This window comes from Ranitomeya variabilis, chromosome 4 (assembly GCF_051348905.1).
Source record: "Ranitomeya variabilis isolate aRanVar5 chromosome 4, aRanVar5.hap1, whole genome shotgun sequence".
Lineage (NCBI taxonomy): Eukaryota > Metazoa > Chordata > Amphibia > Anura > Dendrobatidae > Ranitomeya > Ranitomeya variabilis.
Genome location: NC_135235.1, coordinates 746311051 through 746335730, shown reverse-complemented (window position 1 = coordinate 746335730; position 24680 = coordinate 746311051). Strand labels below are relative to the sequence as shown.

General features: G+C 57.5%; 1 protein-coding gene across 1 annotated transcript in view; it reads left to right on the top strand.

The window, feature by feature from the left end:
* Positions 1-2317: 2317 nt before the first annotated feature.
* The window catches only part of TBCD (tubulin folding cofactor D), a 109769-nt gene continuing 87406 nt past the window's right edge, over positions 2318-24680 (top strand). The window contains exons 1-8 of the mRNA XM_077254573.1: positions 2318-2453; positions 6816-6992; positions 7080-7130; positions 9993-10090; positions 10404-10505; positions 10822-10968; positions 14455-14510; positions 14774-14906. Coding sequence (XP_077110688.1) covers positions 6821-6992; positions 7080-7130; positions 9993-10090; positions 10404-10505; positions 10822-10968; positions 14455-14510; positions 14774-14906 — 759 coding nt within the window. The 5' untranslated portion in view covers positions 2318-2453; positions 6816-6820. The remainder of the gene's footprint in view (positions 2454-6815; positions 6993-7079; positions 7131-9992; positions 10091-10403; positions 10506-10821; positions 10969-14454; positions 14511-14773; positions 14907-24680) is intronic.

Genomic DNA, 24680 nt, shown 5'->3' with positions numbered 1-24680 from the left:
GGAACACCCCACAGGAGCCTCTGTGTACTGGGAACACCCCACAGGAGCCTGCGTATACTGGGAACACCCCACAAGAGTCGCCGTATATCGGGAACACCCCACAGGAGCCACCGCATACCGAGAACACCCCACAGGAGCCTCCGTATACCGGGAACACTCCACAGGAGCACCGTATACCGGGAACACCCCACAGGAGCCTCCGTATACCGGGAACACCCCACAGGAGCCTCCGTATACCGGGAACACCCCACAGGAGCCACCGTATACCGGGAACACTCCACAGGAGCACCGTATACCGGGAACACCCCACAGGAGCCTCCGTATACCGGGAACACCCCACAGGAGCTGCCGGAATACCGGAAACACCTCACACCAGACGCTGTATACCGGGAACACCTCACAGGATCCTCCATATACCGAGAACACCCCACAGGAGCCACGGTATACCGGGAACACTCCACAGGAGCACCATATACCGGGAACACCCCACAGGAGCACCGTATACCGGGAACACCCCACAGGAGCCACCGTATACCGGGAACACCCCACAGGAGCCACCGTATACCAGGAACACTCCACAGGAGCACCGTAAACCGGGAACACCCCACAAGAGCAGCCATGTACCAGGAACACCCCACAGGAGCTGCCGGAATACCGGAAACACCTCACACCAGACGCTGTATACCGGGAACACCCCACAGGATCCTCCATATACCGAGAACACCCCACAGGAGCCACCATATACCGAGAACACCCCACAGGAGCCACCGTATACCGGGAACACCCCACAGGAGCACCGTATACCAGGAACACCCCACAGGAGCCACCGTATACCGGGAACACCCCACAGGAGCCACCGTATACCGGGAACACTCCACAGGAGCACCGTATACCGGGAACACCCCACAGGAGCACCGTATACCGGGAACACCCCACAGGAGCCACCGTATACCGGGAACACTCCACAGGAGCACCGTATACCGGGAACACCCCACAGGAGCCACCGTATACCGGGAACACTCCACAGGAGCACCGTATACCGGGAACACCCCACAGGATCCTCCATATACCGAGAACACCCCACAGGAGCCACCGTATACCGGGAACACTCCACAGGAGCCACCGTATACCGGGAACACCCCACAGGAGCCACCGTATACCGGGAACACCCCACAGGAGCCACCATATACCGGGAACACTCCACAGGAGCACCGTAAACCGGGAACACCCCACAAGAGCAGCCGTGTACCAGGAACACCCCACAGGAGCCTCTGTGTACTGGGAACACCCCACAGGAGCCTGCGTATACTGGGAACACCCCACAGGAGTCGCCGTATATCGGGAACACCCCACAGGAGCCACCGCATACCGAGAACACCCCACAGGAGCCACCGCATACCGAGAACACCCCACAGGAGCCTCCGTATACCGGGAACATCCCACAGGAGCCTCCGTATACCGGGAACACCCCACAGGAGCCTCCGTATACCGGGAACACCCCACAGGAGCTGCCGGAATACCGGAAACACCTCACACCAGACGCTGTATACCGGGGACACCCCACAGGAGCCACCGTATACCAGGAACACTCCACAGGAGCCACCGTATACCGGGAACACTCCACAGGAGCACCGTATACCGGGAACACCCCACAGGAGCACCGTATACCGGGAACACCCCACAGGAGCCTCCGTATACCGGGAACACTCCACAGGAGCACCGTATACCGGGAACACCCCACAGGAGCACCGTATACCGGGAACACCCCACAGGAGCCTCCGTATACCGGGAACACCCCACAGGAGCCACCGAATGCCGGGAACACCCCACAGGAGCCACCGTATACCGGGAACACCCCACAGGAGCACCGTATACCGGGAACACCCCACAGGAGCCACCGAATGCCGGGAACACCCCACAGGAGCACCGTATACCGGGAACACCCCACAGGAGCACCGTATACCGGGAACACCCCATAATATATAACTACATAGATAGCTGACAGGATAATGCTGAGGTGATGATGTACAGACACATTAGACCCGTGCTCTGTCCTCCCGTCAGTTATCGGAGCAATTCTGAGGAGATACCTCTAATTATACCCTGTAGGGACACAAGCCAAAACCATCCAATCAGGTTATAGCTCTCATTTGTGAGACCAGTTGGAAAACAAAAGAATTTTTGCGATTGGTCGCTGGGGGCGACTGCTCCTCTCTTGTCCTTATTGTTCGAAACGGCGCCAAATTTGGTGACTACAATATTACGTGAGGCCCCGGAGCTGAGCATCGCTGTGACGCGCAGCCGCAGACATTTCCGCTCTGCGACAAGCTTTTCTGTCCCTCCTCGCTGCCCGTAGTTGTCGTTCTGCTGCTGTCAGAGGCGCTAGGAGACCGGCGAGTCACGTGGTGCGCAGCGCGACCGGACAAAACCAAGACACGGCGACACCCCCCCAGGTAGGTACATAATGGACCCCCCTCCACTGTCTGTGTCCCCACAGTCTGAGGCCGCGACGCCCTCCATTGTCTGTGTCCCCGCCCCTTTATATATACTGCTCTCCTCCCCCGGCACGTCTATATATATATACTGCTCTCCTCCCCCAGAACGTCTGTATATATACTGCTCTCCTCCCCCGGCACGTCTGTATATATACTGCTCTCCTCCCCCGGCACGTCTGTATATATACTGCTCTCCTCCCCCGGCACGTCTGTATATATACTGCTCTCCTCCCCCGGCACGTCTGTATATATACTGCTCTCCTCCCCCGGCACGTCTGTGTATATACTGCTCTCCTCCCCCGGCACGTCTGTATATATACTGCTCTCCTCCCCCGGCACGTCTGTATACTGCTCTCCTCCCCCGGCACGTCTGTGTATATACTGCTCTCCTCCCCCGGCACGTCTGTATATATACTGCCTCTCCTCCCCCGGCACGTCTGTGTATATACTGCTCTCCTCCCCCGACACGTCTGTGTATATACTGCTCTCCTCCCCGTCTGTATATATACTGCTCTCCTCCCCCGGCACGTCTGTATATATACTGCTCTCCTCCCCCGGCACGTCTGTATATATACTGCTCTCCTCCCCCAGCACGTCTGTATATATACTGCTCTCCTCCCCCGGCACGTCTGTGTATATACTGCTCTCCTCCCCCGGCACGTCTGTATATATACTGCCTCTCCTCCCCCGGCACGTCTGTGTATATACTGCTCTCCTCCCCCGACACGTCTGTGTATATACTGCTCTCCTCCCCGTCTGTATATATACTGCTCTCCTCCCCCGGCACGTCTGTATATATACTGCGCTCCTCCCCCGGCACGTCTGTATATATACTGCGCTCCTCCCCCGACACGACTGTATATATACTGCTCTCCTCCCCCGGCACGTCTGTATATATACTGCTCTCCTCCCCCGACACATCTGTGTATATACTGCTCTCCTCCCCCGGCACGTCTGTGTATATACTGCTCTCCTCCCCCGGCACGTCTGTATATATACTGCTCTCCTGCCCCGGCACGTCTGTGTATATACTGCTCTCCTGCCCCGGCACGTCTGTATATATACTGCTCTCCTCCCCGACACGTCTGTATATATACTGCTCTCCTCCCCCGGCACGTCTGTGTATATACTGCTCTCCTCCCCCGACACGTCTGTGTATATACTGCTCTCCTCCTCATCTGTATATATACTGCTCTCCTCCCCCGGCACGTCTGTATATATACTGCGCTCCTCCCCCGACACGTCTGTATATATACTGCTCTCCTCCCCCGGCACGTCTGTATATATACTGCGCTCCTCCCCCGACACGTCTGTGTATATACTGCTCTCCTCCCCCGGCACGTCTGTGTATATACTGCTCTCCTCCCCCGGCACGTCTGTGTATATACTGCTCTCCTCCCCCGACACGTCTGTATATATACTGCTCTCCTCCCCCGACACGTCTGTGTATATACTGCTCTCCTCCCCGTCTGTATATATACTGCTCTCCTCCCCCGTCACGTCTGTATATATACTGCGCTCCTCCCCCGACACGTCTGTATATATACTGCTCTCCTCCCCCGGCACGTCTGTGTATATACTGCTCTCCTCCCCGTCTGTATATATACTGCTCTCCTCCCCCGGCACGTCTGTATATATACTGCGCTCCTCCCCCGACACGTCTGTATATATACTGCTCTCCTCCCCCGGCACGTCTGTGTATATACTGCTCTCCTCCCCCAGCACGTCTGTGTATATACTGCTCTCCTCCCCCGGCACGTCTGTATATATACTGCTCTCCTCCCCCGACACGTCTGTGTATATACTGCTCTCCTCCCCGTCTGTATATATACTGCTCTCCTCCCCCGGCACGTCTGTATATATACTGCTCTCCTCCCCCGACACGTCTGTATATATACTGCTCTCCTCCCCCGACACGTCTGTATATATACTGCTCTCCTCCCCCGCCATGTCTGTATATACGGTATACTGCTCTCCTCCCCCGGCACGTCTGTATATATACTGCTCTCCTCCCCCGACACGTCTGTATATATACTGCCTCTCCTCCCCCGACACGTCTGTATATATACTGCCTCTCCTCCCCCGACACGTCTGTATATATACTGCCTCTCCTCCCCCGACACGTCTGTATATATACTGCTCTCCTCCCCCGGCACGTCTGTGTATATACTGCTCTCCTCCCCGTCTGTATATATACTGCTCTCCTCCCCCGGCACGTCTGTATATATACTGCGCTCCTCCCCCGACACGTCTGTATATATACTGCTCTCCTCCCCCGGCACGTCTGTGTATATACTGCTCTCCTCCCCCAGCACGTCTGTGTATATACTGCTCTCCTCCCCCGGCACGTCTGTATATATACTGCTCTCCTCCCCCGACACGTCTGTGTATATACTGCTCTCCTCCCCGTCTGTATATATACTGCTCTCCTCCCCCGGCACGTCTGTATATATACTGCTCTCCTCCCCCGACACGTCTGTATATATACTGCTCTCCTCCCCCGACACGTCTGTATATATACTGCTCTCCTCCCCCGCCATGTCTGTATATACGGTATACTGCTCTCCTCCCCCGGCACGTCTGTATATATACTGCTCTCCTCCCCCGACACGTCTGTATATATACTGCCTCTCCTCCCCCGACACGTCTGTATATATACTGCCTCTCCTCCCCCGACACGTCTGTATATATACTGCCTCTCCTCCCCCGACACGTCTGTATATATACTGCTCTCCTCCCCCGACACGTCTGTATATATATACTGCTCTCCTCCCCTGGCACGTCTGTATATATACTGCTCTCCTCCCCGACACGTCTGTATATATACTGCTCTCCTCCCCCGACACATCTGTATATATACTGCCTCTCCTCCCCCGACACGTCTGTGTATATATACTGCTCTCCTCCCCCGACACGTCTGTATATATACTGCTCTCCTCCCCCGGCACGTCTGTATATATACTGCTCTCCTCCCCCGCCACGTCTGTATATACGGTATACTGCTCTCCTCCCCCGCCACGTCTGTATATATACTGCTCTCCTCCCCCGCCACGTCTGTATATATACTGCTCTCCTCCCCCGACACGTCTGTATATATACTGCTCTCCTCCCCCGGCACGTCTGTGTATATACTGGTCTCCTCCCCCGGCACGTCTGTATATATACTGCTCTCCTCCCCCGCCACGTCTGTATATACGGTATACTGCTCTCCTCCCCCGGCACGTCTGTATATATACTGCTCTCCTCCCCCGACACGTCTGTATGTATACTGCTCTCCTCCCCCGGCACGTCTGTGTATATACTGGTCTCCCCCGTCACGTCTGTGTATATACTGCTCTTTTCCCCCGGCACGTCTGTGTATATACTGCTCTCCTCCCCAGGCACGTCTGTGTATATACTGCTCTCCTCCCCCGGCACGTCTGTGTATATACTGCTCTCCTCCCCCGGCACATCTGTGTATATACTGCTCTCCTCCCTTGGCACGTCTGTGTATATACTGCTCTCCTCCCCCGCCACGTCTGTGTATACGGTATACTGCTCTCCTCCCCCGGCACGTCTGTATATATACTGCTCTCCTCCCCCGCCACGTCTGTATATATACTGCTCTCCTCCCCCGGCACGTCTGTATATATACTGCTCTCCTCCCCCGGCACGTCTGTATATATACTGCTCTCCTCCCCCGGCACGTCTGTGTATATACTGCTCTCCTCCCCCGGCACGTCTGTGTATATACTGCTCTCCTCCCCCGGCACGTCTGTGTATATACTACTCTCCTCCCCCGGCACATCTGTGTATATACTGCTCTCCTCCCCCGGCACATCTGTGTATATACTGCTCTCCTCCCTTGGCACGTCTGTGTATATACTGCTCTCCTCCCCCGCCACGTCTGTGTATACGGTATACTGCTCTCCTCCCCCGGCACGTCTGTATATATACTGCTCTCCTCCCCCGGCACGTCTGTGTATATACTGCTCTCCTCCCCCGCCACGTCTGTATATATACTGCTCTCCTCCCCCGCCACGTCTGTATATATACTGCTCTCCTCCCCCGACACGTCTGTATATATACTGCTCTCCTCCCCCGACACGTCTGTATATATACTGCTCTCCCCCGGCACGTCTGTGTATATACTGCTCTCCTCCCCTGGCACGTCTGTGTATATACTGCTCTCCTCCCCCGGCACGTCTGTGTATATACTGCTCTCCTCCCCCGGCACGTCTGTATATATACTGCTCTCCTCCCCCGGCACGTCTGTGTATATACTGCTCTCCCCCCAACACATCCTCCGTGGTCTCCATTATTCTCCTCTCCTCTTTCCAGACATCATGGCCGCCGACGGTTATGAGCGAGAGGAGGACGGGGGGCCAGAGACGGTGTCCAGCGGAAACATCCTGGAGTCGTTCACTGAGAGCACGGAGATCCGAGATCTGATCACCAGCCTGCGGGACATGTGTGAGGAGCTCGTCAGCCGGGAAGTCTGCACACAGAGGTTCATAGGTGAGCAGAAACCATCAGCAAGTAGGCAGAAGACGGACAGACAATGCTGCATTTCCTCCACTACCGGTCTTCTCTGTTGTGTTGCAGTTATAATGGACGCCTACCAGGAGCAGCCGCACCTACTGGACCCGCATCTGCGTAAGTTTCCTCACACTCTCGCTGTGAGTGGAGATCACCACCAGGGGCAGCAGAGTAGTGTGCACAGCTTCAGATCTCACCTTTAGGGTGCAGCAGGGTAGTGTGTGCACCTCCGGAGCTCACTACCAGGGGGCAGCAGGGTAGTGTGTGCATTTCCAGAGCTCACCACCAGGGGACAGCAGAGTAGTGTGTGCTCCTCCAAAGCTCACCACCAGGGGACAGCAGAGTAGTGTGTGCTCCTCCAAAGCTCACCACCAGGGGACAGCAGAGTAGTGTGTGCTCCTCCAAAGCTCACCACCAGGGGGCAGCAGTGTAGCGTGCGCACCTACAGAGCTCATCACTTGGGGGCAGCAGAGTAGTGTGTGCGCCTCCACAGCTCACCATCAGGAGGCAGCAGAATAGTGTGCGCACCTACAGAACTCACCACCAGGGGCAGCAGAGTAGTGTGCGCACCTCCAGAGCTCACAACCAGGGGGCAGCAGAGTAGTGTGTGCGCCTCCAGAGCTCACCATCAGGAGGCAGCAGAGTAGCGCGCCTTCAGATCTCACAACCAAAGGGCAGCAGAGTAGCGTGTGCAACTGCAGAGCTCATCACCTGGGGGCAGCAGAGTAGCGTGCGCACCTCCATATCTCACCACCAGGGGGCAGCAGAGTAGCATTCGCCTTAAGATCTCACCACCAGGGGGCAGCAGAGTAGTGTGCGTACCTCCAGAGCTCACCGCCGGGGGGCAGCAAAGTAGCATGTGCACCTACAGAGCTCACCACTAGGAGGCAGCAGAGTAGCGTGTGCACCTACAGGGCTCACCACTAGGGGGCAGCAGAGTAGTGTGCGCACCTCCAGAGCTCACCACCTGGGGGCAGCAGAGTAGCATTCGCCTTCAGATCTCACCACCAGGGGGCAGCAGAGTAGTGTGTGCTCCTACAGAGCTCACCGCCAGGGGGCAGCAAAGTAGCATGTGCACCTACAGAGCTCACCACTATGGGGCAGCAGAGTAGTGTGCGCACCTCCAGAGCTCACCACCAGGGGGCAGCAGAGTAGCATTCGCCTTCAGATCTCACCACCAGGGGGCAGCAGAGTAGTGTGTGCTCCTACAGAGCTCACCACTAGGAGGCAGCAGAGTAGCGTGTGCACCTACAGGGCTCACCACTAGGAGGTAGCAGAGTAGCGTGTGCACCTACAGGGCTCACCACTAGGGGGCAGCAGAGTAGTGTGCGCACCTCCAGAGCTCACCACCTGGGGGCAGCAGAGTAGTGTGCGCACCTCCAGAGCTCACCACCAGGGGGCAGCAGAGTAGTGTGTGCTCCTACATACAGTAGGTCACCACCAGGGGGCAGCAGAGTAGTTTATGCTCCTAAAGAGCTCACCACCAGGGGGCAGCAGAGTAGCGTGTGCACCTCCAGAGCTCACCACTAGGGGGCAGCAGAGTACTGTGTGCATCTCCAGAGCTCACTGCCAGGGGGCAGCAGAGTAGCGTGTGCACCTCCAGAGCTCACCACTAGGGGGCAGCAGAGTAGTGTGCGCATCTCCAGAGCTCACTGCCAGGGGGCATCAGAGTAGTGCGCTCATCCAGAGCCCACCACCAGGGGGGCTACAGGGTAGCGTGCGCATCTCCAGGGCTCACCACCAGAGGGCAGCAGAGTAGTGTGCGCATCTCCAGAGATGACTGCCAGGGGGCAGCAGAGTAGCATTCGCCTTCAGATCTCACCACCAGGGGGCAGCAGAGTAGTGTGCGTACCTCCAGAGCTCACAACCAGGGGGCAGCAGAGTAGTGTATGCTCCTACAGAGCTCATCGCCAAGAGACAGCAGAGTAGCATGCACACCTACAGAGCTCACCACTAGGGGGCAGCAGAGTAGTGTGCGCATCTCCAGAGCTCACCACCACGGGGCAGCAGAGGAGTGTGTGCACCTCCAGAGCTCACCACCAGGGGGCATCAGAGTAGTGTGTGCACCTACAGAGCTCACCACTGGGGGGCAGCAGAGTAGTGTGCGCACCTCCAGAGCTCACCACTAGTGGGCATCAGAGTAGTGTGTGCTCCTACATAGGTCACCACCAGGGGGCAGCAGAGTAGCATTCGCTTTCAGATCTCACCACCAGGGGGCAGCAGTGTAGTGTGTGCATTTCCAGAGCTCACCACTAGGGGACAGCAGAATAGTGTGCGCACCTTCAGAGCTCATCACTTGGGGGCAGCAGAGTAGTGTGTGCGCCTCCAGAGCTCACCATCAGGAGGCAGCAGAGTAGCGCGCCTTCAGATCTCACAACCAGGGGGCAGCAGAGTAGTGTGTGCATTTCCAGAGCTCACCACTAGGGGACAGCAGAATAGTGTGCGCACCTTCAGAGCTCATCACTTGGGGGCAGCAGAGTAGTGTGTGCGCCTCCAGAGCTCACCATCAGGAGGCAGCAGAGTAGCGCGCCTTCAGATCTCACAACCAGGGGGCAGCAGAGTAGCATTCGCCTTCCGATCTCACAACCAGGGGGCAGCAGAGTAGTGTGCGCACTTCCAGGGCTCACCACCAGGGGCAGCAGAGTAGTGTGTGCTTCTACATAGGTCACCACCAGTGGGCAGCAGACTAGTGTATGCTCCTACAGAGCTCACCGCCATGGGGCAGCAGAGTAGCATGCGCACCTACAGAGCTCACCACCAGGGGGCAGCAGAGTAGTGTGCGCACTTCCAGGGCTCACCACCAGGGGCAGCAGAGTAGTGTGCGCACCTCCAGAGCTCACAACCAGGGGGCAGCAGAGTAGTGTGTGCATCTCCAGAGCTCACTGCCAGGGGGTCTACAGGGTAGCGTGCGCATCTCCCGGGCTCACCACCAGAGGGCAGCAGAGTCGCGTGCACTGACCGCCGTCTCTTCTCTTGCAGAGTGGATGTTGGATCTGCTGCTGGACGTGGTGCGAGACCGCAGCTCCCCGCCCGTCCTCGTGCATTTGGCCTTTAAGTTCTTGTATATCATCTCTAAGGTACCTATAATGTGCTCAGTATTTGTTGCAGGCTTGTTTGATGATACACTGCTCCAAATTCTTTGCTTTGCCTTAATAAAAAACACAAATAGTTGCATTTTCTGTCTGCCTGCTCTTACCACTAGAGGGCGCTCTCTGCTGGTGAGCTCCATGCCGTTAGCTCCCTCTAGTGGTGACAACATGATTATAAACCGAGAGCTATGGTGAAGGCTGTAAATGATCTCCGTGGGGTCATGTGGTGTTGCCCAGGGGTCTCTGCTGAGGCCGCGCTGTGAGGGTCTCCCCTTGTAATGACAGGCGTCTGTCCCGCCAGGTCCGGGGTTATAAGATCTTCCTGCGCCTCTTCCCTCATGAGGTGGTTGACGTCCATCCGGTGCTGGAAATGATCTCTGTCCAGAACCCTGCGGACCACGAGGTGAGCGCACGGGCAGAGCCGCTGCCGTAAGTGATACTGACGCTGGGGTTGTGGGCTGGTGATGGTGCGGGATGGCGACGCTGGCGTGTGCCGGATGGTGACGCCGGCGGTGGGTGCGGGATGGTGATGCTGGATGTGCAGGATGATGACGCTGACTCTCTGGGTGCAGGGTACTGACACGGGGTGCAGGATGATGACGCTGGGGGTGCAGGTACTGACACTGGGGGTGCAGGATGATGACGCTGACCCTCAAGGTGCGGGATGACGACCCTTACTTCTGGGTTGCACACTGTCATTCCCCTGTTCCCGCCCGCAGACCTGGGAGACGCGGTACACGCTGCTGCTCTGGCTCTCTATGACGTGTCTCATACCCTTTGATCTCTCTCGTCTGGATGGAAACCTCTCTGCGGAGGGAGGGCGGATCCGGCGCTCCACCATGGATCACATCCTGGAGATCGCTCAGGTCTGTACTCCGTCATCTCACCTTCTGTCTCATAGTCTGGTGCTTCGTCTCACTGATCACCCCTCGTCTCTGCCCCTCGTCTCCCTGTACTCACTGATCGCCCCTCTTTGCCCCTCGTCTCCCCGTACTCACTGATCGCCCCTCGTCTCCCCGTACTCACTGATCGCCCCTCGTCTCCCCGTACTCACTGATCGCCCCTCGTCTCCCCGTACTCACTGATCGCCCCTCGTCTCCCCGTACTCACTGATCGCCCCTCGTCTCCCCGTACTCACTGATCGCCCCTCTTCTCTGCCCCTCATCTCCCCGTACTCACTGATCGCCCCTCTTCTCCCTGTATTCGCTGATCGCCCCTCTTCTCTGCCCCTTGTCTCCCCATACTCACTGATCGCCCCTCGTCTCCCTGTACTCGCTGATCGCCCCTCTTCTCTGCCCCTCATCTCCCCGTACTCGGTGATTGCCCCTCTTCTCCCCGTACTCACTGATCGCCCCTCTTCTCTGCCCCTCATCTCCCCGTACTCACTGATCGCCCCTCTTCTCTGCCCCTCGTCTCCCCGTACTCGCTGATCGCCCCTCTTCTCCCCGTTCTCGCTGATCGCCCCTCTTCTCTGCCCCTCGTCTCCCCATACTCACTGATCACCCCTCTTCTCTGCCCCTCATCTCCCCGTACTCGCCGATTGCCCCTCTTCTCCCCGTACTCACTGATCGCCCCTCTTCTCTGCCCCTCGTTTCCCTGTACTCACTGATTGCCCCTCTTCTCTGCCCCTCATCTCCCCGTACTCACTGATCGCCTCTCTTCTCTGCCCCTCATCTCCCCGTACTCACTGATCGCCTCTCTTCTCTGCCCCTCGTCTCCCCGTACTCGCTGATCGCCGCTCTTCTCCCCGTACTCACTGATCGCCCCTCTTCTCTGCCCCTCATCTCCCCGTACTCACTGATCGCCCCTCTTCTCTGCCCCTCATCTCCCCGTACTCACTGATCGCCCCTCTTCTCTGCCCCTCGTCTGCCCGTACTTGCTGATCGCCCCTCTTCTCCCCGTACTCGCTGATCGCCCCTCTTCTCTGCCCCTCATCTCCCCGTACTCACTGATCGCCCCTCTTCTCTGCCCCTCATCTCCCCGTACTCACTGATCGCCCCTCTTCTCTGCCCCTCGTCTGCCCGTACTTGCTGATCGCCCCTCTTCTCCCCGTACTCGCTGATCGCCCCTCTTCTCTGCCCCTCGTCTCCCCGTACTCACTGATCGCCCCTCTTCTCTGCCCCTCATCTCCCCGTACTCGCCGATTGCCCCTCTTCTCCCCGTACTCACTGATCGCCCCTCTTCTCTGCCCCTCGTTTCCCCGTACTCACTGATTGCCCCTCTTCTCTGCCCCTCATCTCCCCGTACTCACTGATCGCCCCCCTTCTCTGCCCCTCATCTCCCCGTACTCACTGATCGCCTCTCTTCTCTGCCCCTCGTCTCCCCGTACTCGCTGATCGCCGCTCTTCTCCCCATACTCACTGATCGCCCCTCTTCTCTGCCCCTCGTCTCCCCATACTCACTGATCGCCCCTCGTCTCCCTGTACTCACTGATCGCCCCTCTTCTGTGCCCCTCGTCTCCCTGTACTCACTGATCTCCCCCCCCCCCCCCTTCTCTGCCCCTCATATCCCTGTGCTCACTGATCGCCCCTCTTCTCTGCCCCTCGTCTCCCCGTACTCACTGATCTCCCCTCGTCTCCCTGTACTCACTGATCGACCCTCTTCTCTGCCCCTCGTCTCCCCGTACTCACTGATCACTCCTCTTCTCTGCCCCTCGTCTCCCTGTTCTCACTGATCCCCCCTCTTCTCTGCCCCTTGTCTCCCCGTTCTCGCTGATCGCCCCTCTTCTCTGCCCCTCGTCTCCCCATACTCACTGATCACCCCTCTTCTCTGCCCCTCATCTCCCCGTACTCGCCGATTGCCCCTCTTCTCCCCGTACTCACTGATCGCCCCTCTTCTCTGCCCCTCGTTTCCCTGTACTCACTGATTGCCCCTCTTCTCTGCCCCTCATCTCCCCGTACTCACTGATTCCCCCCCCTTCTCTGCCCCTCATCTCCCCGTACTCACTGATCGCCTCTCTTCTCTGCCCCTCGTCTCCCCGTACTCGCTGATCGCCGCTCTTCTCCCCGTACTCACTGATCGCCCCTCTTCTCTGCCCCTCATCTCCCCGTACTCACTGATCGCCCCTCTTCTCTGCCCCTCATCTCCCCGTACTCACTGATCGCCCCTCTTCTCTGCCCCTCGTCTGCCCGTACTTGCTGATCGCCCCTCTTCTCCCCGTACTCGCTGATCGCCCCTCTTCTCTGCCCCTCGTCTCCCCGTACTCACTGATCGCCCCTCTTCTCTGCCCCTCATCTCCCCGTACTCGCCGATTGCCCCTCTTCTCCCCGTACTCACTGATCGCCCCTCTTCTCTGCCCCTCGTTTCCCCGTACTCACTGATCGCCCCCCTTCTCTGCCCCTCATCTCCCCGTACTCACTGATCGCCTCTCTTCTCCCCATACTCACTGATCGCCCCTCTTCTCTGCCCCTCGTCTCCCCGTACTCACTGATCGCCCCTCTTCTCTGCCCCTCATCTCCCCGTACTCGCCGATTGCCCCTCTTCTCCCCGTACTCACTGATCGCCCCTCTTCTCTGCCCCTCGTTTCCCCGTACTCACTGATTGCCCCTCTTCTCTGCCCCTCATCTCCCCGTACTCACTGATCGCCCCCCTTCTCTGCCCCTCATCTCCCCGTACTCACTGATCGCCTCTCTTCTCCCCATACTCACTGATCGCCCCTCTTCTCTGCCCCTCGTCTCCCCGTACTCACTGATCGCCCCTCTTCTCTGCCCCTCATCTCCCCGTACTCGCCGATTGCCCCTCTTCTCCCCGTACTCACTGATCGCCCCTCTTCTCTGCCCCTCGTTTCCCCGTACTCACTGATTGCCCCTCTTCTCTGCCCCTCATCTCCCCGTACTCACTGATCGCCCCCCTTCTCTGCCCCTCATCTCCCCGTACTCACTGATCGCCTCTCTTCTCCCCATACTCACTGATCGCCCCTCTTCTCTGCCCCTCATCTCCCCGTACTCACTGATCGCCTCTCTTCTCCCCATACTCACTGATCGCCCCTCGTCTCCCTGTACTCACTGATCGCCCCTCTTCTGTGCCCCTCGTCTCCCTGTACTCACTGATCTCCCCCCCCCCCCCCCTTCTCTGCCCCTCATATCCCTGTGCTCACTGATCGCCCCTCTTCTCTGCCCCTCGTCTCCCCGTACTCACTGATCTCCCCTCGTCTCCCTGTACTCACTGATCGACCCTCTTCTCTGCCCCTCGTCTCCCCGTACTCACTGATCACTCCTCTTCTCTGCCCCTCGTCTCCCTGTTCTCACTGATCGCCCCTCTTCTCTGCCCCTTGTCTCCCCGTACTCACTGATCACTCCTCTTCTCTGCCCCTCGTCTCCCCGTACTCACTGATCTCCCCTCTTCTCTTGCAGTCCTACCTGCTGGTCAGTGATAAGTCTCGGGACGCCGCGGCTGTGCTTGTCTCCAAGTAAGTGTGGACACTCGATGATAGGCTCCTTTTAAAAGGGGTTGACCCCTAGTATCACATTGGTGGGCGCGCCGGGGGTCCGCCACCACGATCAGCTGAAGCAGCACAGCTCCGTGCGCTATATCGTGTTCGTTCCTGTTTTTGCGTGTCATTTCCTACCTGAAGTACCAAGAATGGCCCCTACACAGTGTGCTGCTCTGCGCTAGTCCGGCCCCCGGGACCCCTCATATTACCGTTCTCTCATCCGTCGTTATGTCCTGCAGGTTTATCACCCGCCCGGACGTGAAGCAGAAGAGGATGGCCGACTTCTTAGACTGGTCTCTCGCAACGTTATCCAAGGCTACCTACCTGACCATCGAGGGGACCATCGCCATGGACGGGATCCTGCAGGCACTGGTGAGTACACCCGGACTACAACTCCCAGCAGGTGCTCCACTCTGCAGGTTATCGGGCGCTGCTGTGACTGCAGACAGATCTGTTCACTGACGTTCCTCCACCAGAGGGCGCTGCTGTAACTCTACAGACAGATCTGTGCACTGACGCTCCTCCACCAGAGGGCGCTGCTGTAACTCTACAGACAGATCTGTGCACTGACGTTCCTCCACCAGAGGGCGCTGCTGTAACTCTACAGACAGATCTGTGCACTGACGTTCCTCCACCAGAGGGCGCTGCTGTAACTCTACAGACAGATCTGTGCACTGACGTTCCTCCACCAGAGGGCGCTGCTGTAACTCTACAGACAGATCTGTGCACTGACGTTCCTCCACCAGAGGGCGCTGCTGTAACTCTACAGACAGATCTGTGCACTGACGTTCCTCCACCAGAGGGCGCTGCTGTAACTCTACAGACAGATCTCTGCACTGACGTTCCTCCACCAGAGGGCGCTGCTGTAACTCTACAGACAGATCTGTGTACTGACGCTCCTCCACCAGAGGGCGCTGCTGTAACTCTACAGACAGATCTGTGCACTGACTCTCCTCCACCAGAGGGCGCTGCTGTAACTCTACAGACAGATCTGTGTACTGACGCTCCTCCACCAGAGGGCGCTGCTGTAACTCTACAGACAGATCTGTGCACTGACGTTCCTCCACCAGAGGGCGCTGCTGTAACTACAGACAGATCTGTGCACTGACGTTCCTCCACCAGAGGGCGCTGCTGTAACTCTACAGACAGATCTGTGCACTGACGTTCCTCCACCAGAGGGCGCTGCTGTAACTCTACAGACAGATCTGTGTACTGACGCTCCTCCACCAGAGGGCGCTGCTGTAACTCTACAGACAGATCTGTGCACTGACGTTCCTCCACCAGAGGGCGCTGCTGTAACTACAGACAGATCTGTGCACTGACGTTCCTCCACCAGAGGGCGCTGCTGTAACTCTACAGACAGATCTGTGCACTGACGCTCCTCCACCAGAGGGCGCTGCTGTAACTCTACAGACAGATCTGTGCACTGACGTTCCTCCACCAGAGGGCGCTGCTGTAACTCTACAGACAGATCTGTGTACTGACGCTCCTCCACCAGAGGGCGCTGCTGTAACTCTACAGACAGATCTGTGCACTGACGCTCCTCCACCAGAGGGCGCTGCTGTAACTCTACAGACAGATCTGTGCACTGACGTTCCTCCACCAGAGGGCGCTCCTGTAACTCTACAGACAGATCTGTGCACTGACGTTCCTCCACCAGAGGGCGCTGCTGTAACTCTACAGACAGATCTGTGCACTGACGTTCCTCCACCAGAGGGCGCTGCTGTAACTCTACAGACAGATCTGTGCACTGACGTTCCTCCAACAGAGGGCGCTGCTGTAACTCTACAGACAGATCTGTGTACTGACGTTCCTCCACCAGAGGGCGCTGCTGTAACTCTACAGACAGATCTGTGCACTGACGTTCCTCCACCAGAGGGCGCTGCTGTAACTACAGACAGATCTGTGCACTGACGTTCCTCCACCAGAGGGCGCTGCTGTAACTCTACAGACAGATCTGTGCACTGACGTTCCTCCACCAGAGGGCGCTGCTGTAACTCTACAGACAGATCTGTGCACTGACGTTCCTCCACCAGAGGGCGCTGCTGTAACTCTACAGACAGATCTGTGTACTGACGTTCCTCCACCAGAGGGCGCTGCTGTAACTCTACAGACAGATCTGTGCACTGACGTTCCTCCACCAGAGGGCGCTGCTGTAACTCTACAGACAGATCTGTGCACTGACGCTCCTCCACCAGAGGGCGCTGCTGTAACTCTACAGACAGATCTGTGCACTGACGTTCCTCCACCAGAGGGCGCTGCTGTAACTCTACAGACAGATCTGTGCACTGACGTTCCTCCACCAGAGGGCGCTGCTGTAACTCTACAGACAGATCTGTGCACTGACGTTCCTCCACCAGAGGGCGCTGCTGTAACTCTACAGACAGATCTGTGCACTGACGTTCCTCCACCAGAGGGCGCTGCTGTAACTCTACAGACAGATCTGTGCACTGACGCTCCTCCACCAGAGGGCGCTGCTGTAACTCTACAGACAGATCTGTGCACTGACTCTCCTCCACCAGAGGGCGCTGCTGTAACTCTACAGACAGATCTGTGCACTGACGTTCCTCCACCAGAGGGCGCTGCTGTAACTCTACAGACAGATCTGTGCACTGACGTTCCTCCACCAGAGGGCGCTGCTGTAACTCTACAGACAGATCTGTGCACTGACGTTCCTCCACCAGAGGGCGCTGCTGTAACTCTACAGACAGATCTGTGCACTGACTCTCCTCCACCAGAGGGCGCTGCTGTAACTCTACAGACAGATGTGTGCACTGACGCTCCTCCACCAGAGGGCGCTCCTGTAACTCTACAGACAGATCTGTGCACTGACTCTCCTCCACCAGAGGGCGCTGCTGTAACTACAGACAGATCTGTGCACTGACGTTCCTCCACCAGAGGGCGCTGCTGTAACTCTACAGACAGATCTGTGCACTGACGTTCCTCCACCAGAGGGCGCTGCTGTAACTCTACAGACAGATCTGTGCACTGACTCTCCTCCACCAGAGGGCGCTGCTGTAACTCTACAGACAGATCTGTGCACTGACGTTCCTCCACCAGAGGGCGCTGCTGTAACTCTAGAGACAGATCTGTGCACTGACGTTCCTCCACCAGAGGGCGCTGCTGTAACTCTACAGACAGATCTGTGCACTGACGTTCCTCCACCAGAGGGCGCTGCTGTAACTCTACAGACAGATCTGTGCACTGACGTTCCTCCACCAGAGGGCGCTGCTGTAACTCTACAGACAGATCTGTGCACTGACGCTCCTCCACCAGAGGGCGCTGCTGTAACTCTACAGACAGATCTGTGCACTGACGTTCCTCCACCAGAGGGCGCTGCTGTAACTCTACAGACAGATCTGTGCACTGACATTCCTCCACCAGAGGGCGCTGCTGTAACTCTACAGACAGATGTGTGCACTGACGCTCCTCCACCAGAGGACGCTGCTGTAACTCTACAGACCGATCTGTGCACTGACGCTCCTCCACCAGAGGGCGCTGCTGTAACTCTACAGACAGATCTGTGCACTGACGTTCCTCCACCAGAGGGCGCTGCTGTAACTCTACAGACAGATCTGTGCACTGACGTTCCTCCACCAGAGGGCGCTGCTGTAACTCTACAGACCGATCTGTGCACTGACGCTCCTCCACCAGAGGGCGCTGCTGTAACTCTACAGACAGATCTGTGCACTGACGTTCCTCCACCAGAGGGCGCTGCTGTAACTCTACAGACAGATCTGTGCACTGACGTTCCTCCACCAGAGGGCGCTGCTGTAACTCTACAGACAGATCTGTGCACTGACGTTCCTCCACCAGAGGGCGCTGCTGTAACTCTACAGACAGATCTGTGCACTGACGTTCCTCCACCAGAGGGCGCTGCTGTAACTCTACAGACAGATGTGTGCACTGACGTTCCTCCACCAGAGGGCGCTGCTGTAACTCTACAGACAGATCTGTGCACTGACGCTCCTCCACCAGAGGGCGCTGCTGTAACTCTACAGACAGATCTGTGCACTGACGTTCCTCCACCAGAGGGCGCTGCTGTAACTCTACAGACAGATCTGTGCACTGACGTTCCTCCACCAGAGGGCGCTGCTGTAACTCTACAGACAGATCTGTGCACTGACGTTCCTCCACCAGAGGGCGCTGCTGTAACTCTACAGACAGATGTGTGCACTGACGTTCCTCCACCAGAGGGCGCTGCTGTAACTCTACAGACAGATGTGTGCACTGACATTCCTCCACCAGAGGGCGCTGCTGTAACTCTACAGACAGATCTGTGCACTGACGCTCCTCCACCAGAGGGCGCTGCTGTAACTACAGACAGATCTGTGCACTGACGTTCCTCCACCAGAGGGCGCTGCTGTAACTCTACAGACAGATCTGTGCACTGACGCTCCTCCACCAGAGGGCGCTGCTGTAACTCTACAGACAGATCTGTGTACTGACGTTCCTCCACCAGAGGGCGCTGCTGTAACTCTACAGACAGATCTGTGCACTGACGTTCCTCCACCAGAGGGCGCTGCTGTAACTCTACAGACAGATCTGTGCACTGACGCTCCTCCACCAGAGGGCGCTGCTGTAACTCTACAGACAGATGTGTGCACTGACGCTCCTCCACCAGAGGGCGCTGCTGTAACTCTACAGACAGATCTGTGCACTGACGTTCCTCCACCAGAGGGCGCTGCTGTAACTCTACAGACAGATCTGTGCACTGACGTTCCTCCACCAGAGGGCGCTGCTGTAACTCTACAGACAGATCTGTGTACTGACGTTCCTCCACCAGAGGGCGCTGCTGTAACTCTACAGACAGATCTGTGCACTGACGCTCCTCCACCAGAGGGCGCTGCTGTAACTCTACAGACAGATCTGTGCACTGACGTTCCTCCACCAGAGGGCGCTGCTGTAAGTCTACAGACGGATGTGTGCACTGACGTTCCTCCACCAGAGGGCGCTGCTGTAACTCTACAGACAGATCTGTGCACTGACGTTCCTCCACCAGAGGGCGCTGCTGTAACTCTACAGACAGATCTGTGCACTGACGTTCCTCCACCAGAGGGCGCTGCTGTAACTCTACAGACAGATGTGTGCACTGACTCTCCTCCACCAGAGGGCGCTGCTGTAACTCTACAGACAGATCTGTGTACTGACGTTCCTCCACCAGAGGGCGCTGCTGTAACTCTACAGACAGATCTGTGTACTGACACTCCTCCACCAGAGGGCGCTGCTGTAAGTCTACAGACAGATCTGTGCACTGACGCTCCTCCACCAGAGGGCGCTGCTGTAACTCTACAGACAGATCTGTGCACTGACGTTCCTCCACCAGAGGGCGCTGCTGTAACTCTACAGACAGATCTGTGCACTGACGTTCCTCCACCAGAGGGCGCTGCTGTAACTCTACAGACAGATCTGTGCACTGACGTTCCTCCACCAGAGGGCGCTGCTGTAACTCTACAGACAGATCTGTGCACTGACTCTCCTCCACCAGAGGGCGCTGCTGTAACTCTACAGACAGATCTGTGCACTGACGTTCCTCCACCAGAGGGCGCTGCTGTATCTCTACAGACAGATCTGTGTACTGACGTTCCTCCACCAGAGGGCGCTGCTGTAACTCTACAGACAGATCTGTGCACTGACTCTCCTCCACCAGAGGGCGCTGCTGTATCTCTACAGACAGATCTGTGCACTTACGTTCCTCCACCAGAGGGCGCTGCTGTAACTCTACAGACAGATCTGTGCACTGACGTTCCTCCACTAGAGGGCGCTGCTGTAACTCTACAGACAGATCTGTGCACTGACGTTCCTCCACCAGAGGGCGCTGCTGTAACTCTACAGACAGATCTGTGTACTGACGTTCCTCCACCAGAGGGCGCTGCTGTAACTCTACAGACAGATCTGTGTACTGACGTTCCTCCACCAGAGGGCGCTGCTGTATCTCTACAGACAGATCTGTGCACTGACTCTCCTCCACCAGAGGGCGCTGCTGTAACTCTACAGACAGATCTGTGCACTGACGCTCCTCCACCAGAGGGCGCTGCTGTAACTCTACAGACAGATCTGTGCACTGACGCTCCTCCACCAGAGGGCGCTGCTGTAACTCTACAGACAGATGTGTGTACTCACGTTCCTCCACCAGAGGGCGCTGCTGTAACTCTACAGACAGATCTGTATACTGACGTTCCTCCACCAGAGGGCGCTGCTGTAACTCTACAGACAGATCTGTGCACTGACATTCCTCCACCAGAGGGCGCTGCTGTAACTCTACAGACAGATCTGTGTACTGACGTTCCTCCACCAGAGGGCGCTGCTGTAACTCTACAGACAGATCTGTGCACTGACGCTCCTCCACCAGAGGGCGCTGCTGTAACTCTACAGACAGATCTGTGCACTGACGTTCCTTCACCAGAGGGCGCTGCTGTAGCTCTACAGACAGATCTGTGCACTGACGTTCCTCCACCAGAGGGCGCTGCTGTAACTCTACAGACAGATCTGTGCACTGACGTTCCTCCACCAGAGGGCGCTGCTGTAACTCTACAGACAGATGTGTGTACTGACGTTCCTCCACCAGAGGGCGCTGCTGTAACTCTACAGACAGATGTGTGTACTGACGTTCCTCCACCAGAGGGCGCTGCTGTAACTCTACAGACAGATCTGTGTACTGACGTTCCTCCACCAGAGGGCGCTGCTGTAACTCTACAGACAGATCTGTGCACTGACGTTCCTCCACCAGAGGGCGCTGCTGTAACTCTACAGACAGATCTGTGCACTGACGTTCCTCCACCAGAGGGCGCTGCTGTATCTCTACAGACAGATCTGTGCACTGACGCTCCTCCACCAGAGGGCGCTGCTGTAACTCTACAGACAGATCTGTGCACTGACGTTCCTCCACCAGAGGGCGCTGCTGTAACTCTACAGACAGATCTGTGCACTGACGCTCCTCCACCAGAGGGCGCTGCTGTAGCTCTACAGACAGATCTGTGCACTGACGTTCCTCCACCAGAGGGCGCTGCTGTAACTCTACAGACAGATCTGTGTACTGACGTTCCTCCACCAGAGGGCGCTGCTGTAACTCTACAGACAGATGTGTGCACTGACGTTCCTCCACCAGAGGGCGCTGCTGTAACTCTACAGACAGATGTGTGCACTGACGTTCCTCCACCAGAGGGCGCTGCTGTAACTCTACAGACAGATCTGTGCACTGACGTTCCTCCACCAGAGGGCGCTGCTGTAACTCTACAGACAGATGTGTGTACTTACGTTCCTCCACCAGAGGGTGCTGCTGTTATTCTTCATTCGGATCCGTGCACTATGACTTTCTCCCTCCGGATGGCGCCACTCTCTTGCTGTTTCTCCCATCACAGTAGATCCCTCAGCCTTATGTAATGTGATCAGGGCTTCAGATTTAGAAGCGTCACCCCCCCCACCGTGGGCCGGCATTAACCCCTTGCTTCCCTGCCTCCTGCTTGCATCATGCAGCGACCTGCTTCTCCCGTCCCGTCACCGCTCCATAATCTGATAATTCTTCTTCAGGGTTTGGCCGCCCGATCACCTGCTCATTAGACTGAAGCGATACTCCGCTTAAGTAACACTGAAACCGGGCCGTGCCTCGCAGCCACAGCTTTACAGCTCCTCTAATCCGGCACCCGGTAATCCAGAAAGTCCCTTTCCTTCCTGGAGTGTAGTAGTAAGATCTGTGGGGTCCGATCACTGGGACCTCCGCCTGTCCATCACAGCTTTACATGTCGCCCCTCCGCCATCCTATCTACATCACCCAGCTTTCCCAGATCCCTGAGTGTCCAGGATAACCAATGCGTCATTCACTTTCCCGCTCGGACCCCCGGTATCGCACTCCGCTGAGGGTTTCCTCCCATGACAGCTTTGCCTGTCAGGACTCGTGCGGCAGCCGTACACCTGTCACACACCTGTCGGCGGCAGCCTTACAGGTGCGCTCCCCCCACTGTGGGGGTCTGAAAGAGTCGTCATAGCCTGCTGGGAGGTGTAGTGCCTACATATTAACCCTGTAACAACGGCAGAGGGGGTGCAGGGGTGTAAGGTTAATCCTCAGGGCCACCACCCCGCGATTACATGTCAGGTAGGTTGGGGCCCCGGGCCTCGTCTCACCCGCCTCTTGCGTGACACAGATGCCATCATCTTCTGGTCGCCTCCAGCAATGGAACTGGAAAAACAATTCACGGTAATTAGGGCCATGAATAATAGTGCGAGGAGCCGAGCCATCACTGGCCTACATACCGGGGAGAGGAGCGGGACCCCTCGTCGTGCCATCACTGGCCTTATATACTGGGGAGAGGAGCAGGACCCCCTATTGTGCCATCACTGGCCTACATACTGGGGAGAGGAGCAGGACCCCCTGTCGTGCCATCACTGGCCTACATACTGGGGAGAGGAGCAGGACCCCCTGTCGTGCCATCACTGGCCTACATACTGGGGAGAGGAGCAGGACCCCCTATTGTGCCATCACTGGCCTACATACCGGGGAGAGGAGCAGAACCCCTCGTCGTGCCATCACTGGCCTTATATACTGGGGAGAGGAGCAGGACCCCCTATTGTGCCATCTCTGGCCTACATACCGGGGAGAGGAGCAGGACCCCCCATCGTGCCATCACTGGCCTTATATACTGGGGAGAGGAGCAGAACCCCCTGTCATGCCATCACTGGCCTACATACTGGGGAGAGGAGCAGGACCCCTCGTCGTGCCATCACTGGCCTACATACTGGGGAGAGGAGCAGGACCCCCCGTCGTGCCATCACTGGCCTACATACCGGGGAGAGGAGCAGGACCCCCTATTGTGCCATCACTGGCCTTATATACTGGGGAGAGGAGCAGGACCCCCTATTGTGCAATCACTGGCCTACATACCGGGGAGAGGAGTAGGACCCCCTGTCGTGCCATCACTGGCCTACATACTGGGGAGAGGAGCAGAACCCCCTGTCATGCCATCACTGGCCTACATACTGGGGAGAGGAGCAGGAACCCCTGTCGTGCCATCACTGGCCTACATACCGGGGAGAGGAGCAGGACCCCCTGTCGTGCCATCACTGGCCTACATACCGGGGAGAGGAGCAGGACCCCCCGTCGTGCCATCACTGGCCTTATATACTGGGGAGAGGAGCAGGACCCCCCGTCGTGCCATCATTGGCCTACATACCGGGGAGAGGAGCAGGAACCCCCATCGTGCCATCACTGGCCTACATACCGGGGAGAGGAGCAGGACTCCTCGTCGTGCCATCACTGGCCTACATACTGGGGAGAGGAGCTTGACCCCCGTTGTGCCATCACTGGCCTACATACTGGGGAGAGGAGCAGGACCCCTCGTCGTGCCATCACTGGCCTACATACTGGGGAGAGGAGCAGGACCCCTCGTCGTGCCATCACTGGCCTACATACTGGGGAGAGGAGCAGGACCCCCGTCGTGCCATCACTGGCCTACATACCGGGGAGAGGAGCAGGACCCCTCGTCGTGCCATTACTGGCCTACATACTGGGGAGAGGAGCAGGAACCCCCATCGTGCCATCACTGGCCTACATACCGGGGAGAGGAGCAGGACCCCCTGTCGTGCCATCACTGGCCTACATACTGGGGAGAGGAGCAGGACCCCTCGTCGTGCCATCACTGGCCTACATACCGGGGAGAGAAGCAGGACCCCTCGTCGTGCCATCACTGGCCTACATACTGGGGAGAGGAGCTTGACCCCCGTTGTGTCATCACTGGCCTACATACCGGGGAGAGGAGCAGGACCCCCCGTCGTGCCATCACTGGCCTTATATACTGGGGAGAGGAGCAGGACCCCCCGTCGTGCCATCATTGGCCTACATACCGGGGAGAGGAGCAGGAACCCCCATCGTGCCATCACTGGCCTACATACCGGGGAGAGGAGCAGGACCCCCTGTCGTGCCATCACTGGCCTACATACTGGGGAGAGGAGCAGGACCCCTCGTCGTGCCATCACTGGCCTACATACCGGGGAGAGAAGCAGGACCCCTCGTCGTGCCATCACTGGCCTACATACTGGGGAGAGGAGCTTGACCCCCGTTGTGCCATCACTGGCCTACATACTGGGGAGAGGAGCAGGACCCCTCGTCGTGCCATCACTGGCCTACATACTGGGGAGAGGAGCAGGACCCCC